At 45.7% G+C, this 12,974-nt stretch overlaps 1 protein-coding gene across 2 annotated transcripts in view; it reads left to right on the top strand.

Moving 5' to 3' along the window:
- Nucleotides 1-356: 356 nt before the first annotated feature.
- Nucleotides 357-12,974, top strand: part of EXOC4 (exocyst complex component 4) — a 394,313-nt gene continuing 381,695 nt past the window's right edge. For both annotated transcript variants that reach the window (XM_062634253.1, XM_062634254.1), the window contains exon 1: nucleotides 357-488. In XM_062634253.1, the coding sequence (XP_062490237.1) occupies nucleotides 403-488 (86 nt within the window). In that variant the 5' untranslated portion in view covers nucleotides 357-402. The remainder of the gene's footprint in view (nucleotides 489-12,974) is intronic.

A 12,974-nucleotide genomic window follows, 5' to 3' on the forward strand; every position in this document is an offset into this window, starting at 1 on the left:
GTTTAAACCCTTCTCTGTTCTGGCAGCTGAAGTCCCTGGGGCGCCATGAGGTGGCTCGGCCATGCTGTGTGTGGACAGTTCTGGTCCCTCACTCTCCCACTCTTTCCTGCAGCTTCTGGAGCAGATATTGACTTTTGGGAATACCCCTCTTTGCATATGTATCGTGTCTAATTGGTAATTTGTTAATCAATATTAACCCCCTTGATTATACCGTCGACGGCGCGTTTCTGACAGCGCAGGCCGGAGCCGCCGCCATTAAAACTACAACTCCCAGAAGGCTCCGCCGGCTGCCACCGCCCCGCCCCTCCTCTCCTCCTATTGGGTCAAAGACCGGCTTCTCTGTTCTGATTGGCTGATCCTGGCCAGCGGGCGTGGCCGCGCTGTGTTTGAGAGGGGTACAAGATGGCGGCGAGCGACGTGGGTGGGCGCTATCGGAGCAGCATAAGCAAGAGCAAGGACCCTTCGGGGCTGCTCATCTCTGTGATCAGGTAGGGTCGGCTCGGCTCGGCTCGGCCTCGCTCCGCAGCCTCCCGTCCTGCCCCGGCCGGGCTCCTGGGGGTGACCCAGGGCTGTGTGCGCGCTCTGCTGGGCCGTGGGGGCCTTCCCCGGCTGGGTCAGCCCGGCAGCGGTGGGGAGGCCTCGGTGCTGGAGCAGAGCTTCCCCTCAGGGGTGTCCTGCCCTTCTCCCGCCCTGCGTGGCTCATCCCCGTCTCTTCCCTTTACTGTGTTGTATGCTGGGCTCATAAGAGCAATCCCTGCAGTTATTACTAGCTTAATGGCATACAGCGAGGGTCAAGGCACTGTGTTCTTATTGCTGCTGGGTCCCCTTTCACAAACACACAGTAGCAGCGGGTAAAATGTGAGTGGTTGGAAAAGCTGTAGGACTAGGAAGTCCGGTGTGCAGACTCCAGCCTGCTTTAGGATGTGGGAGTGGGAGCAGCACTTTCTGAGGCTGACCATCTTGGGGGGGGGGGGGACGAAAGCAAAGCAGTTGTGTCTGATAGTGGTTAGACTACTGATTTGTGGCTGCTCTTCTTCCCGAATCTCCTTTTCCTCTGCTAGAGGATGGTTCTGTGAGATACATGGAGCAAAGCAAGGGCCTCAGTTCACTTCATTGCTGTGCTTTCTTTAGCTGCTGCTCCTTCTATGTGCTGTTTATAATCAGTGGTTTGGCAGCTGATGTCACGCACTGGAACTCCTCAGTGTTATACACACCCGCTAAAGCAGGTCTGAGCAGCAGTCACACCAGCATCATATTGTGAGTTGTAATGAACTTTGAGATGCTGGTTCCTCCTTCAGTGTCTTTGCCAGAAAGTACACTCATTCTGATACTTTGGGGAAGTTACTGTAGGCAAAGTGTTGTATCAAGGATGTGTTAATGGTTTTAAGATCTCCTCTGAATGATGTTTAAGATTAAACCCATTCTTTCATTACTCTGGTAGTTGGTCTTTCAGCTCTTGTAAAGCTTCAGGTAGATGGTGGCTCTGAAAAAAGAGCTTCAAAACTGCTTCACTTTTCCAGGGTTGTGACTGTGGTCTGTGAATTGGATGACAACAGATAACAGCAACATGCTGAACAATGAGTGAAAGCTTATGCTTAACACAGACTTTTCCATTTTGAGGATATGTGGTTGGTTTGTACTGTAAGAAGAACTCCTACAGACTCTGATTTACTGAGGTCGGAGTTACACCTGTATGTGTGCAGATGGGGAAGAGTCTACGTTGGTATGACCTCATGGAAACATAGAGTATGATGGTGGTAATAGTGCACTTCTGTATATAACAATGCTGAAAGGGAGAGGAATAGGAAGTGAATACCCAAATCCATGACTGTTAGAATGGGTACTGTTCTTGCAGATGTTATATCCAGACCTACACCTATAGTAGTGCAATTGTTTGAGTTTACAAGGACCATTTGCATTATAAATGCTTAATTGTGAAAAACTGAAAAAAAAAAACCAGGTTTCTCACCTGGATACTGTGTTTTTGCTGGACACTTAAGCCTTACATTTGGGACGAGGAGAAATAATGTATATTTAAAGTGTGTTGTGCTTAGTGTTTCTTCATCAGCCTCAATGTTGAGTAATTTGGAGAGGGAAACATGGCGAGTTGTAGTTAGATAACCTTAATTTAGACAAAATACAGTGATCTGTAGATAGGGGAAGAATGAATAATATATGTACATTGATTGTGGCAGCATTTCCTGTAGTACTTGTCTTTCTGTCTTCCCTCCCCATTTTGTTTTCTGTAATTTGCAAGAGTATTTGAAGGGCCTTTTATGTCTCTTATTTTAATAAATCTGGGCTTAATTTCACTTCTACTATAAACTGAAAGTGAGCTCACATTACTGTTTTCTCCAAATAAGAAATGGTGTTTGTCCACTAATCTTTGGCTCACAGGCGCTGATACTTTGGCTGGTTTAGGTCCAGTGTTTAGACACAACACTGAGGTTATAAACTCAATGGAATTAAAGTTACTCAGCAGAACAGCTGATAACTAAACCTCCAGAATTTAATTAGAGCTTGTGCTTTGGATATAGAGATTCTTCGTGGAGCTTCAAGGGGCATGTTAAGCCAGACCATGAAAACCTGCAAGTAGAACTGATTGCAAAGGAAGGCAAAAGTGTTGTGTTTAATATCCACATTTCTTAAGGTCAGCCAAGTACAAAAAGCAAATGGCATGGAAAGGAATCGAAATTACTTTCTTCTCTCTGTTGTTTTGTATAGTAGCTAAAGTGAGGGTGAACTTGCCAAGCAACAGGTCACTTCTGCTCTTTTCCATGCCCATAAAACACTGTTACAGACAAATTTGGGCAAGTTGAATGTGTCTTTGTTATAACTTCACTCAGCTTCAGGAAACGTATTACAGGTCTTAACAGCAGGCTGTTGGTTTGAAATGTAGCAAAGCTTTATTTTCTTGAGACCTTTATTTCTAATACCTTTATGAAGTCTTCTGCCAATCCTTCTGGTTTTACACTTGCATTTCCCTCTTTATTTAGAAGGGTTTTTATTTCTCTCTTGCTCCTGTGTGAAAGGCCCATAAAAGGAAACAGAGTATGAAAAGCAGCAGAACTTCGACTACATTCTTCTGCAGTAAACAAGCAAAATCACAGGAGCTTCTTCAAGTATTATGGTATTATACTTGGTTAGAGAAAAGAGGGTTATGTCTTTGAAAAAGAAACCTTGTTTAGGTCTGCAGAACCCATGGAGTATTTCTATACTCGGTCTGAATGTCTGTAAGATGCTTTGAAATGCAAAGCTGAAAGGGCTTTCATAAATATGAATGATTGTATTAATGAAGGGATAATTTGTGATATTTACTCAAGCTCAGTAGCCTTCAGTTGCAAGGGGCTAGATAATTTCCTTTCTTCTTATACTAGATTTAGGGATTCTTGTACTTATTTCACTGGACTTCCCAGGAGAAGGTGTCTTGCTTTGAGGGAGGGTGGGGGTAGATCCTTGACAAAGTTTAATGTATTCCAGAAGTGGAATTGAGTAAGAAATAGTGTTTTATGGGAGCTGGGACTCTGGTCTAAAATCAGGGTGTTGCTGCTGCTTCAGGAAAGTGAAGTGCAGATATGTCAGTGTGGCGTCACTGGTCTTAATCACAGTCTCTGTATAGCCTGAAAGTTTGGGTCATCCCTATAGTCTCTACAGGGTTGCTTTTGAGCAGCTCTGAATGGCGTAAACTGAGATGAGCTCTGCTCTTGGGAGACCCCACTTGCAACACTGTATGGTTCTGGTGTTCCCAACATAAGAAGGACATGGAGCTGTTGGAGCCAGTCCAGAGGAGGCCATGAGGATGATAAGGGAGATGGAGCAGCTCCCATAAGAAGACAGGTTGAGAAAATAAAATAGTTAGGATTGGAAAGGATCATCCAGTTCCAGCCTCTGCCATGAGCAGGGACACTACACACTAAACCATGTCGCCCAAGACTCGGTTCAGCCTAGCCTTGAACACTGCCAGGGATGGCGTATTCACAACTTCCTTGGGCAACCTGTGCTAGTGCCTCACCACACTCACAGTAAGGAACTTTTTCCTTATATCTAACCTGAACTTCCCCTGTTTCACTTTGAACCCATCACCCCTTGTCCTATTGCTACAGTCCCTGATGAAGAGTCCCTCTCCAGCATCCTTGTAGCCCCCTTCAGACACTGGAAGCTGCTCTGAGGTCTCCATGCAGCTTCTCTTCTCCAGGCTCAACAGCCCCAATGTTCTCAGCTTGTCTCCCTCTGGGAGATGCTCCAGCCCCTGATCATCCTCATGGCCTCCTCTGGACTTGCTCCAACTTGATCCTTACCAGGGGAGCTGAGTTTGAGGTGTTGTACTCATACCCTCAGCTCTGCTGCTGCTGGGTTACACTGAGATCTTGGGCACAGTTTCTCTCTTGTTTCTTGTAGAGGAGAAACAGAGGGTTTGTTCATAACAATAAATCTTAGAAGAGTGTTTGGGAAGCTCAATGGATATTTGCAGAGCCTGCTATTATAATCCCACCTTTGCTGCTGAAGGGAGCCTTCCTTTCCCCTGTGCCTTTAGGGGATATGAGAGTATCTTCAATTTGCCCTTGCCCTCATATTGCTGAAAAGAAGGAATGACTGTTGTTTGCTACAAGAAGACATAGAATCATAGACTCATAGAATAGTTAGGGTTGGAAAGGACCTTAAGATCATCCATTTCCAACCCCCTGCCATGGGAAAGGATACTTCACATGACACCAAGGTGCCCAAGGTTTTGATGAGCCTGGCCTTGATTACTTCCAGGGATGGGGCATTTACCACTTCTTTGGGCGGCCTGTGCCAGCTCCCTTCAGACACTGGAAGCTGCTCTGAGGTCTCCACGCAGCTTCTCTTCTCCAGGCTGAACAGTCCCAACTCTCTCAGTCTGTTTTCATACGGGCGGTGCTTCAGCCCCTGAGCATCCTCTGGACATAGGTCCTGGGATTGTGATTTTCAGGGTAGGATACTGGATATCAGAGTTTTACAACTTCCATCCCATGCTTCTTCTGGGGCACTGAAAGCACAGCAGTGGTGCTCATTCGTTAGCCCACCTATTTTCAAAACGTGTTAACTCCCTCATGTATGAGAAGGATCCTTCCAGCTCCTTAAATAAGAAGTACTTTGTAAGGTCAAAATACCGTAGAGGTCTGATACTGAGGACATGGACTTTAGCAATATCTCTTTTAAAAGCAGTGCAGAGAACAGAAAATCCTACTCAGCTGCTGGAGGACAACTTAGAGAACAGGGTTTTTCTCTTCCAGAGGACAAACCTGTGTATGTATATTGATTTTTCCATAACCTTTTGTTTTGTTGCTGGCTGGTTGAAGCAGCTTTTGTGCTCTGCAAGAAGCAACGTGGCATTTAGCAAATGCTGTATTTTTGGAGCGACATCTTGTCACATTTTTAATTGGTGGCTGTTTCTGCCTCTTTTTTTTTATTGTTGGGCATTTTTCTTTCCAATTAAAGGGTGTTATTTTTTCAAACTAGCCTTTAATAGCTCCTTTAATTGGGAGGAAACAAACTTTAGCAGTGACTCCATAAGACCTTATTGAAATCTTTGTGCTCAGCTTTCACACAGGCAAACGCTCACAACAGACGTCTGCAGGAGCTGAAATTACAGGCAAAACCCCTTGAACATATTTGCTGTTTCACAAGTGGAATTCTCTTTTAGTGCTTTTTGGCCATTATTTTTATTAAGCTTACAGTGAACTCTTGTTAAATGGATTCTTACTAATGACCTGGTCTGCTTTTTCTGTCTACAGCAATAGAACTGATATCCCGGTTTGATATGGAGTGAGGCAGATGGATGTAGAACTCTTGCCCTCATTGTTACACTGGGGAAATAGCTGCTACAAGAAATATAGCTGAGTTATTCTGATCTGTATGTACTGTAATGGTCTCTTAAAACCACTTTTATTGCTAATGGTGTTTTCCAATGTTATCAAGGTAGCAACTTTGCTGCAAGTAGTTCAGAAATTCATTGAGACTAAATTGTATATGGCAGAGAATGGTTTTAAATGAGAAACTTCCCTGAAATGATCTTGAGGCATGTAGATAAAATGCTTGGTAAGTGATGGTTTATAGCTTAATACAGATCTTTGGATATAGCAACAATAGGTAAGGGTGAGTGTGTGAATATACAACAGTATGCGAGGGGACAGTGTGTGTAAGCATAGGTCACACTGTGCCTTGGTAAAAGCTTGAGGTACTTTATTTTTCAGCTCTCATTGTAGCTTTAGTCAGTGCATTCTGCAGAGCTGGAGCTCAGTTATCCTTACAAAACCTTAGGAAGCAGAAGTAGTTGATTTTGTTCAAGTGATTAGTTCTGTGGCTTGAATTCTTTCAAAGACGTTGCCTCCATCAGGTTTTTATTCCAGCTCAGCTTTGCAATCTTGTTCATGGTGGAATTGCCCAGTCTCTTACTGATGGATGCAGGGCTGCTGATAGGATGCAGTGCGATACCGGGATGGGGTCATAGCACAGGGTGGCCTATGGATCCTTAAATACACTTCATCTTTTAATCATCCAGATGGCAGGTCTCAGTAGCATTATCCAGTCTCTGCTCTTACAGATTTGCAGATACTGATCCTTAAGACTTGATTTTTCTCCTGGGAATGTGGTAGAGTCTTGTGTCCAGATCTGGGGCAACAGCACAAGAGGGACATGGTGCGAGTGCAGAGGAGGCCACAGAGATGCTGCGAGGGCTGGAGCAGCTCTGCTCTGGAGCCAGGCTGAGAGAGCTGGGCTGGGTCAGCCTGGAGAAGAGAAGGCTCCTGAAGGGGAGACCTTAGAGCAGCTCCAGTGCCTAAAGGGGCTGCAGGAAACATGGGGAGGGGCTTTGGACAAGGGCCTGTAGGGCCAGGCCAAGGGGAATGGCTTTAACCTGCCAGAGGGGAGACTGAGCTGAGCTCTTAGGCAGAAGCTCTTCCCTGTGAGGGTGCTGAGGCGCTGGCACAGGGTGCCCAGAGAAGCTGTGGCTGCCCCATCCGTGGCAGTGTTCAAGGCCAGGTTGGACCCAGGGACTTGGAGCAAGCTGCTCTGGTGGAAGGTGGGGTTGGAACTGGATGAGGTTTCAGGTCTCTTCCAACCAAAACCAGTCTGGGATTCTATGATCATTCACTTAATAGATGTGTTGGCCTCTTGGATCTAAAGTTACTTACAAAAAAAGGTAGAGAGTTGGTTCTTAAGATTTCCTGCATGTGGAGGATCAGGTGGTCATGAGCTATGCTTGGATTGTTTGATTTGATATGATCAAATCTGAGCATGGGTTGGTTAATTTAGCAAAGTAAAGAATTCCCTGATGATATTTACTTAGATGGCTATGGCCTGCTCGGCCTTTCCACTGCAGCATTCAAGCGTCCGTCTACAAGTCCTCAGTGATGAAAAGCTCATCAGCTTCTGTTGAAAATACTCGAACAAACTGTGTAAGCAGCATAAAAGATTAATGGGATGTAAGTAGAGGAGAAAAAGGTTTATAATGCTCTGTTTACTTTCAATGTTTAACAGCATTTTGAAGAGACTTGGTTCTGCCACTTGTTGTGAAAGAGTGACTTCTTTCTTTGCATGAAGGGAGTGGTTTCTCCTGAATGTTTTATTGAATTCCTCAAATCCAGTGTTTCGTGGGAATCATAGTATCACAGACTGGTTTGTGTTGGAAGGGACCTTAAATCTCCTCCACTTCCAACCCCCTGCATGGGCAGGGACACTTTCCACTAGAGCAGGTTGCTCCAAGCCCCTGTGTCCAAACTGGCCTTGAACACTGCCAAGGATGGGGCAGCCACAGCTTCCATGGGCACCCTGTGCCAGCGCCTCAGCACCCTCAAAAGTGAGTTTTTTTTCCTAATATCTAATTTAAATCTAGTAACAATCAACCTGTGGAATGAGGAAACATTCACCATGTTGCTGATGAGTTGAATTGTTAAATACCTTTTAGATCATTATGTTTTTCTGCTTGTGCATTGTTTCATAAGGAACCAACTTTTACAATGATTTCAATGAGACTTTGCAGAGGTTTCCAGTCATGTATTATCAGATGATAAGCTTTGCGGTTAAATAGTGCTGGAAGCTGTAGATCACCCCATTTGGGACTCGTCTTTAAGACAACAGGTTTCAATTATAAAATTCAAATAAGTCCATTTAGTTTAATGAACCTCTGGAAATCTGTAGAGCTTGCAGACGCTGTCTGAAGTTCAGTTGTTCTTGTCCCAGGGTGCTTTACAGAACTTTTCCATCCTGCTCTGTTAAAATATAGCTCTGCTAAGGTCTCAGAGGTCTGCACTTGTGAGGAGGAGCACATGCTCTAGACAGGCTCTTTTTCACACAGTGTTTTGTTTTTTTACACCCATAAATAGAAGGTTTAGGGAAAAAAAACACACCAATCCTGATTTTCAGAAAAAATGGTATTTTATTGTTTCCTCACTTTTGTATTATATTAACTTAGACTTAAATGCCACTATGTAGTAGTAAGGAGTGGGTGCAGAGAAGGGCAGCGGAGCTGGTGAAGGTTCTGGAGTACAAGTGTGGTGAGAAATGGCTGAGGGACCTGGGGTTTCAGTGTGGAGAAGAGAAGGCTCAGGGGGGACCTGATGGCTCCCTACAACTGCCTGACAGGAGGATGGAGCCAGGAGGGGCTGGGCTCTGCTCCCAAGGAACAAGGGATGGGACAAGAGGAAACGGCCTCAAGCTGCACCAGGGCAGGTTTAGATGGAGCTGAGGAACAATTCCTTCCCCAGAGGGTGCTCAGGCATTGGAACAGGCTGCCCAGGGCAGGGCTGCAGTCACCGTCCCTGCAAATGTTCACACAACGTGGAGGTGAGGCCTCAGTGCCATGGGCTAGTGGTGGCCTTGGCAGTGCTGGGAAGGGTTGGACTGTATGAGCTTAAAGGGCTTTTCCAGCCTGGTTGATTCTTTGATTCTAAAGTGCCTCCAGTAAACATTTCCAGAATGCCTGTTTGATCTTAGGTGTTGCTTCGTGTGTCGGTTGCTTCACTGTTATGGGAGAAGCTTCTGCCTGATCATTCTCACACCACCCAAGCGTTTAAGTACTGGGACCAAAGGTCCCTTCACAGCTCCAGTGAGTGCATGAGTGCTTCTTCTGACTCCTCACTCACACGTGCACTTACTCTGGGATGTGCTTCTTCCTCCTCCTTTGGGCTCAATCCTGTTTCCTGCAGCAGAATCTCAGGTGTTCAATTCCAGGGAAAAAAATCCTGTAACTGAGTAGTACAGCAGAAGGGACATCTCTAGCTGGTACCTCTAGGAGGGAGCTTGAACAAAGCAATCCCTGGATAGTCATACCCTTATGGTTTATGCACTTAGTCCTCACACACCTTTTCAGTCCACAGGTGAGTTTTTGGCCTTGGGTGTTCTAACATCTGATTGGATTCTTCCTCTGTCTCCATACAGGCAGCCTGTTAGCTGTTTTTATCTGTTTGAGTCACAGCTTCTGCTGGCAGTGGTAACCTCCTTCTGGTTTGTGCTTCTCGTGCACTAGCTCCATGGCAGACCATGGGACACAAAAGTCCTGGACTGAGGATAACTATTACTTAGCAACAGCTAAAACATCAGGGTGTTACCAACATTTTTCCCTTATGAAAGACAAAACACAGCACTGTTCCAGCTTCTAGGAAAATTACTATCAAAGCTAACTCTTTTCCAGCTGAAAGCATGTCTGGGTGAAAGTCCACAGTTTACAGCCTCAGGCTCCAGCAAATCCAGCTGCTGTGCTAAGCATGTAAAGCTAAGCAAGCAGCATCCTAAACCACATGATATTATAAGCCTGTATTTTAAGTGTCCAACACTGCGAATCCACCACTTCCCTGGGGAGATAATCCCAATGAATTAGCACATTTTATCATGTAGTATTTCTTACTGCAGAGCACGTAGATGCATCTTCTGTGCATTTGTGAAGTCAACTCTTGATCCTCCCACCAATTTGGGCTTCAGACTCCCTGCTCCTATTCCTGGGGTAATTTGCAACTTGCCAATGTTTGAGTAACCCTCTGGGCAGCTGAGAGGTGGGTTATTCCCTTTCCCTCACATCCTGACCTCTTCTGTTCACCTCTTATTTCTTGTATATTAGGTTTGCTGCCTCAGAGAGCTTGTGCTGCTGTTGTGTCTGAGCCTGGCTCTCAGCAGGATGCTGGGCTTGGCCCTTGGGTCTTCCTGCTCTATGAGCTTTTGGTAGTGATCACAACTGTTTAAACTGGAATGAGAAAGCAAATACTGTAATTGCTGTGTGGCCTTGGTCATCAAGAGGTGCCTTATGAAAACTAACTTGATTCTAATAGGTTGCTTTTTACTCTGCTTTCCTTTTTTCCTCCCCTTTTTAATGCTGAAGTCTCCCTGGCACATTGCAGCTATTTCCTGCAGAGATTCGACAGGGCTTTTTGAGACATCCACTGTGCTCTGCTTAAATGATTATTTGTTGCTTCTAGCAACTGCTTTCTTGGTTTAGCTCCACGAATTCCTTATTGGGCAGAAATGGTCTGTGTTGGCAAGGGCTGTGCTTTGGTTCTGTTTCATTTTCTGTACCTTAGAAAGGCTTGCTGTAGTCTGCTTTGGGTTGTAGATGGTTACTATAGTTTAAAATAGAGAACGTGTAAATAAACAAACTCCCTTCTCTAATTTGCTCTCTAAAGGGTAATTTTGATAACCTTACTGCTGTACTATTAATTTTATTGATAGGCGTGATGCAAGTATATATGAAATATTGTGAAGCTTAATCAGGAGAGAGACATGGAGATGCTGCGAGGGCTGGAGCAGCTCTGCTCTGGAGCCAGGCTGAGAGAGCTGGGCTGGGTCAGCCTGGAGAAGAGAAGGCTCCTGAAGGGGAGACCTTAGAGCAGCTCCAGTGCCTAAAGGGGCTGCAGGAAAGCTGGAGAGGGGCTTTGGACAAGGGCCTGTAGGGACAGGCCAAGGGGAATGGCTTTAACCTGCCAGAGGGGAGACTGAGCTGAGCTCTTAGGCAGAAGCTCTTCCCTGTGAGGGTGCTGAGGCGCTGGCACAGGGTGCCCAGAGAAGCTGTGGCTGCCCCATCCCTGGCAGTGTTCAAGGCCAGGTTGGACCCAGGGGCTTGGAGCAAGCTGCTCTAGTGGAAGGTGTCCCTGCCCGTGGCAGGGGTTGGAACTAGGTGAGCTTTAAAGTCCCTTCCAGCCCAGACCAGTCTGGGATTCTATATGATGGCTCTGGAGTCCCGGGAGCAACACAGAAACAGGTAGCAGAAAGTTTATTGTGGAATGCTATTAATTAGAGCTTTGATCCCCCCAGTGATTCAGCACTTGGTTCAGTTCCACTTCACTGCAGTGTTCATCTTCCTGATCAGGTGAGAAATATGTAAGTTTGATGAGTTTGCCTCTTTTTGTTGGTGTTTCCCACTGTCTTCAATGAGTGTTTTGTTTTGAGTAAGTGGTGCTGTGTGAAGGCAAATGAACTGTGTGCTTAAAGAAACCTGATCCTGAGCTAATGGAAGAATCTGTCTGGATTTCCAAGCTGCATCTGTGTATCATGTAGTGCTGCTTCTGCCTTCAGGCACACGTTTGCTCATGGCTGATATTGTGGAGCAGAGGAAGAGAAGCTCTCCAGCAACACACAGATACAGCAGTGGTCAAGAGCAATGGGCACTCCAACTCCTCTTCTGTAAGGATTTTTTAGCATGTTGCAGGTGCAAACAGGGCACATATTGCTTAGTGTAAAACCCATATTTGCAGTTTGGACACAGTATCTCTTCCTTCACTTTGGTTTAATCAAATACCCGCAGCAGTGTAATGCCCACATACTGTTCCTGCAGTGTTCTTCCTGGGAAACTAATTCTTTAGTCCAGAAATTGATAATTAAAACTGTTTGCTATCCATAGTTTAGCAGTAATCATATTGAACATGACTAGCCTTAGGGGAGGGGAAATAGGCAGGTGGCTGGAGGCATCAGAAGAAGCAAATATGCAGAAATGAGACATTTATTATTCATTAATGTTAACAGTTTTTACTAAAATCAACACTTAATCTAATTTTTTTGGCATATTATTGGGCAGGTAGGAAGCCAAGAGTGGGCTGATACAAGAAATTATTCGTCTGTCCTGGAAAACAGACTGAAGCCCTTAAACATACAAACTGTAGGGGGAAATATGAGACTTCTCAGTGTAAACAGAAGTTGTGAAGTCTCAAATCTGATTCCTGCTGGAGCTGTGATTTTGAGGCTGGTGCCTGTACATGGATAGTCTTAAAGGTTGTTGTTAACTTCCTTTTGCTACAGTGCTGAATATGGGGCTGTGGAGGGCAACTTAATCATAGAATCCCAAATTGGTTTGGGTTTGGAAGGGACCTTAAAGCTCATCCATTTCCAACCCCCTGCCACAGGCAGGGACACCTTCCACTAGAGCAGCTTGCTCCAAGCCCTTGTGTCCAACCTGGCTTTGAACACTGCCAGGGATGGGGCAGCCACAGCTTCTCTGGGCACCCTGTGCCAGCGCCTCAGCACCCTCACAGGGAAGAGCTTCTTCCTTATATCCAACCTGAACTTCCTCTGTTTCACTCTGAACCCATCACCCCTTGTTCTATCACTACACTCCCTGATGAAGAGCCCCTCTCCAGCATACTTGTAGCCCCCTTCAGATACTGGAAGGCTCCTATGACATCTCCATGCAGTCTTCTCTTCTCTAGGCTGAACAGCCCCAACTTCCTCAGCCTGTCTTCATACAGGAGGTGCTCCAGCCCCTGAGCATCCTTGTGGCCTCCTCTGGACTTGCTCCAACAGCTCCATGTCCTTTTTATGTTGAGGACACCAGAACTGCACACAGTGCTGCAAGTGGGGTCTCACAGGAGCAGAGTAGAGGGGCAGGAAACTTCACGGTTCAGCAGTATCACCAGCCTGAGCTCTACAGCGCTGCATAAAGTACCTGCAGTGATGCCTGTTACTGGCTTTGACAAAGGCTTTTCCCACCCAGTGACACAGGATGCCCCAGAAAAAGCATTTCTTATAACTTA

The sequence above is a fragment of the Pezoporus occidentalis genome, unplaced genomic scaffold (genome assembly GCF_034315485.1).
Source record: "Pezoporus occidentalis ecotype Australia unplaced genomic scaffold, CSIRO_AGI_Poc_V1 ctg42, whole genome shotgun sequence".
Classification (NCBI taxonomy): Eukaryota; Metazoa; Chordata; class Aves; order Psittaciformes; family Psittacidae; genus Pezoporus; species Pezoporus occidentalis.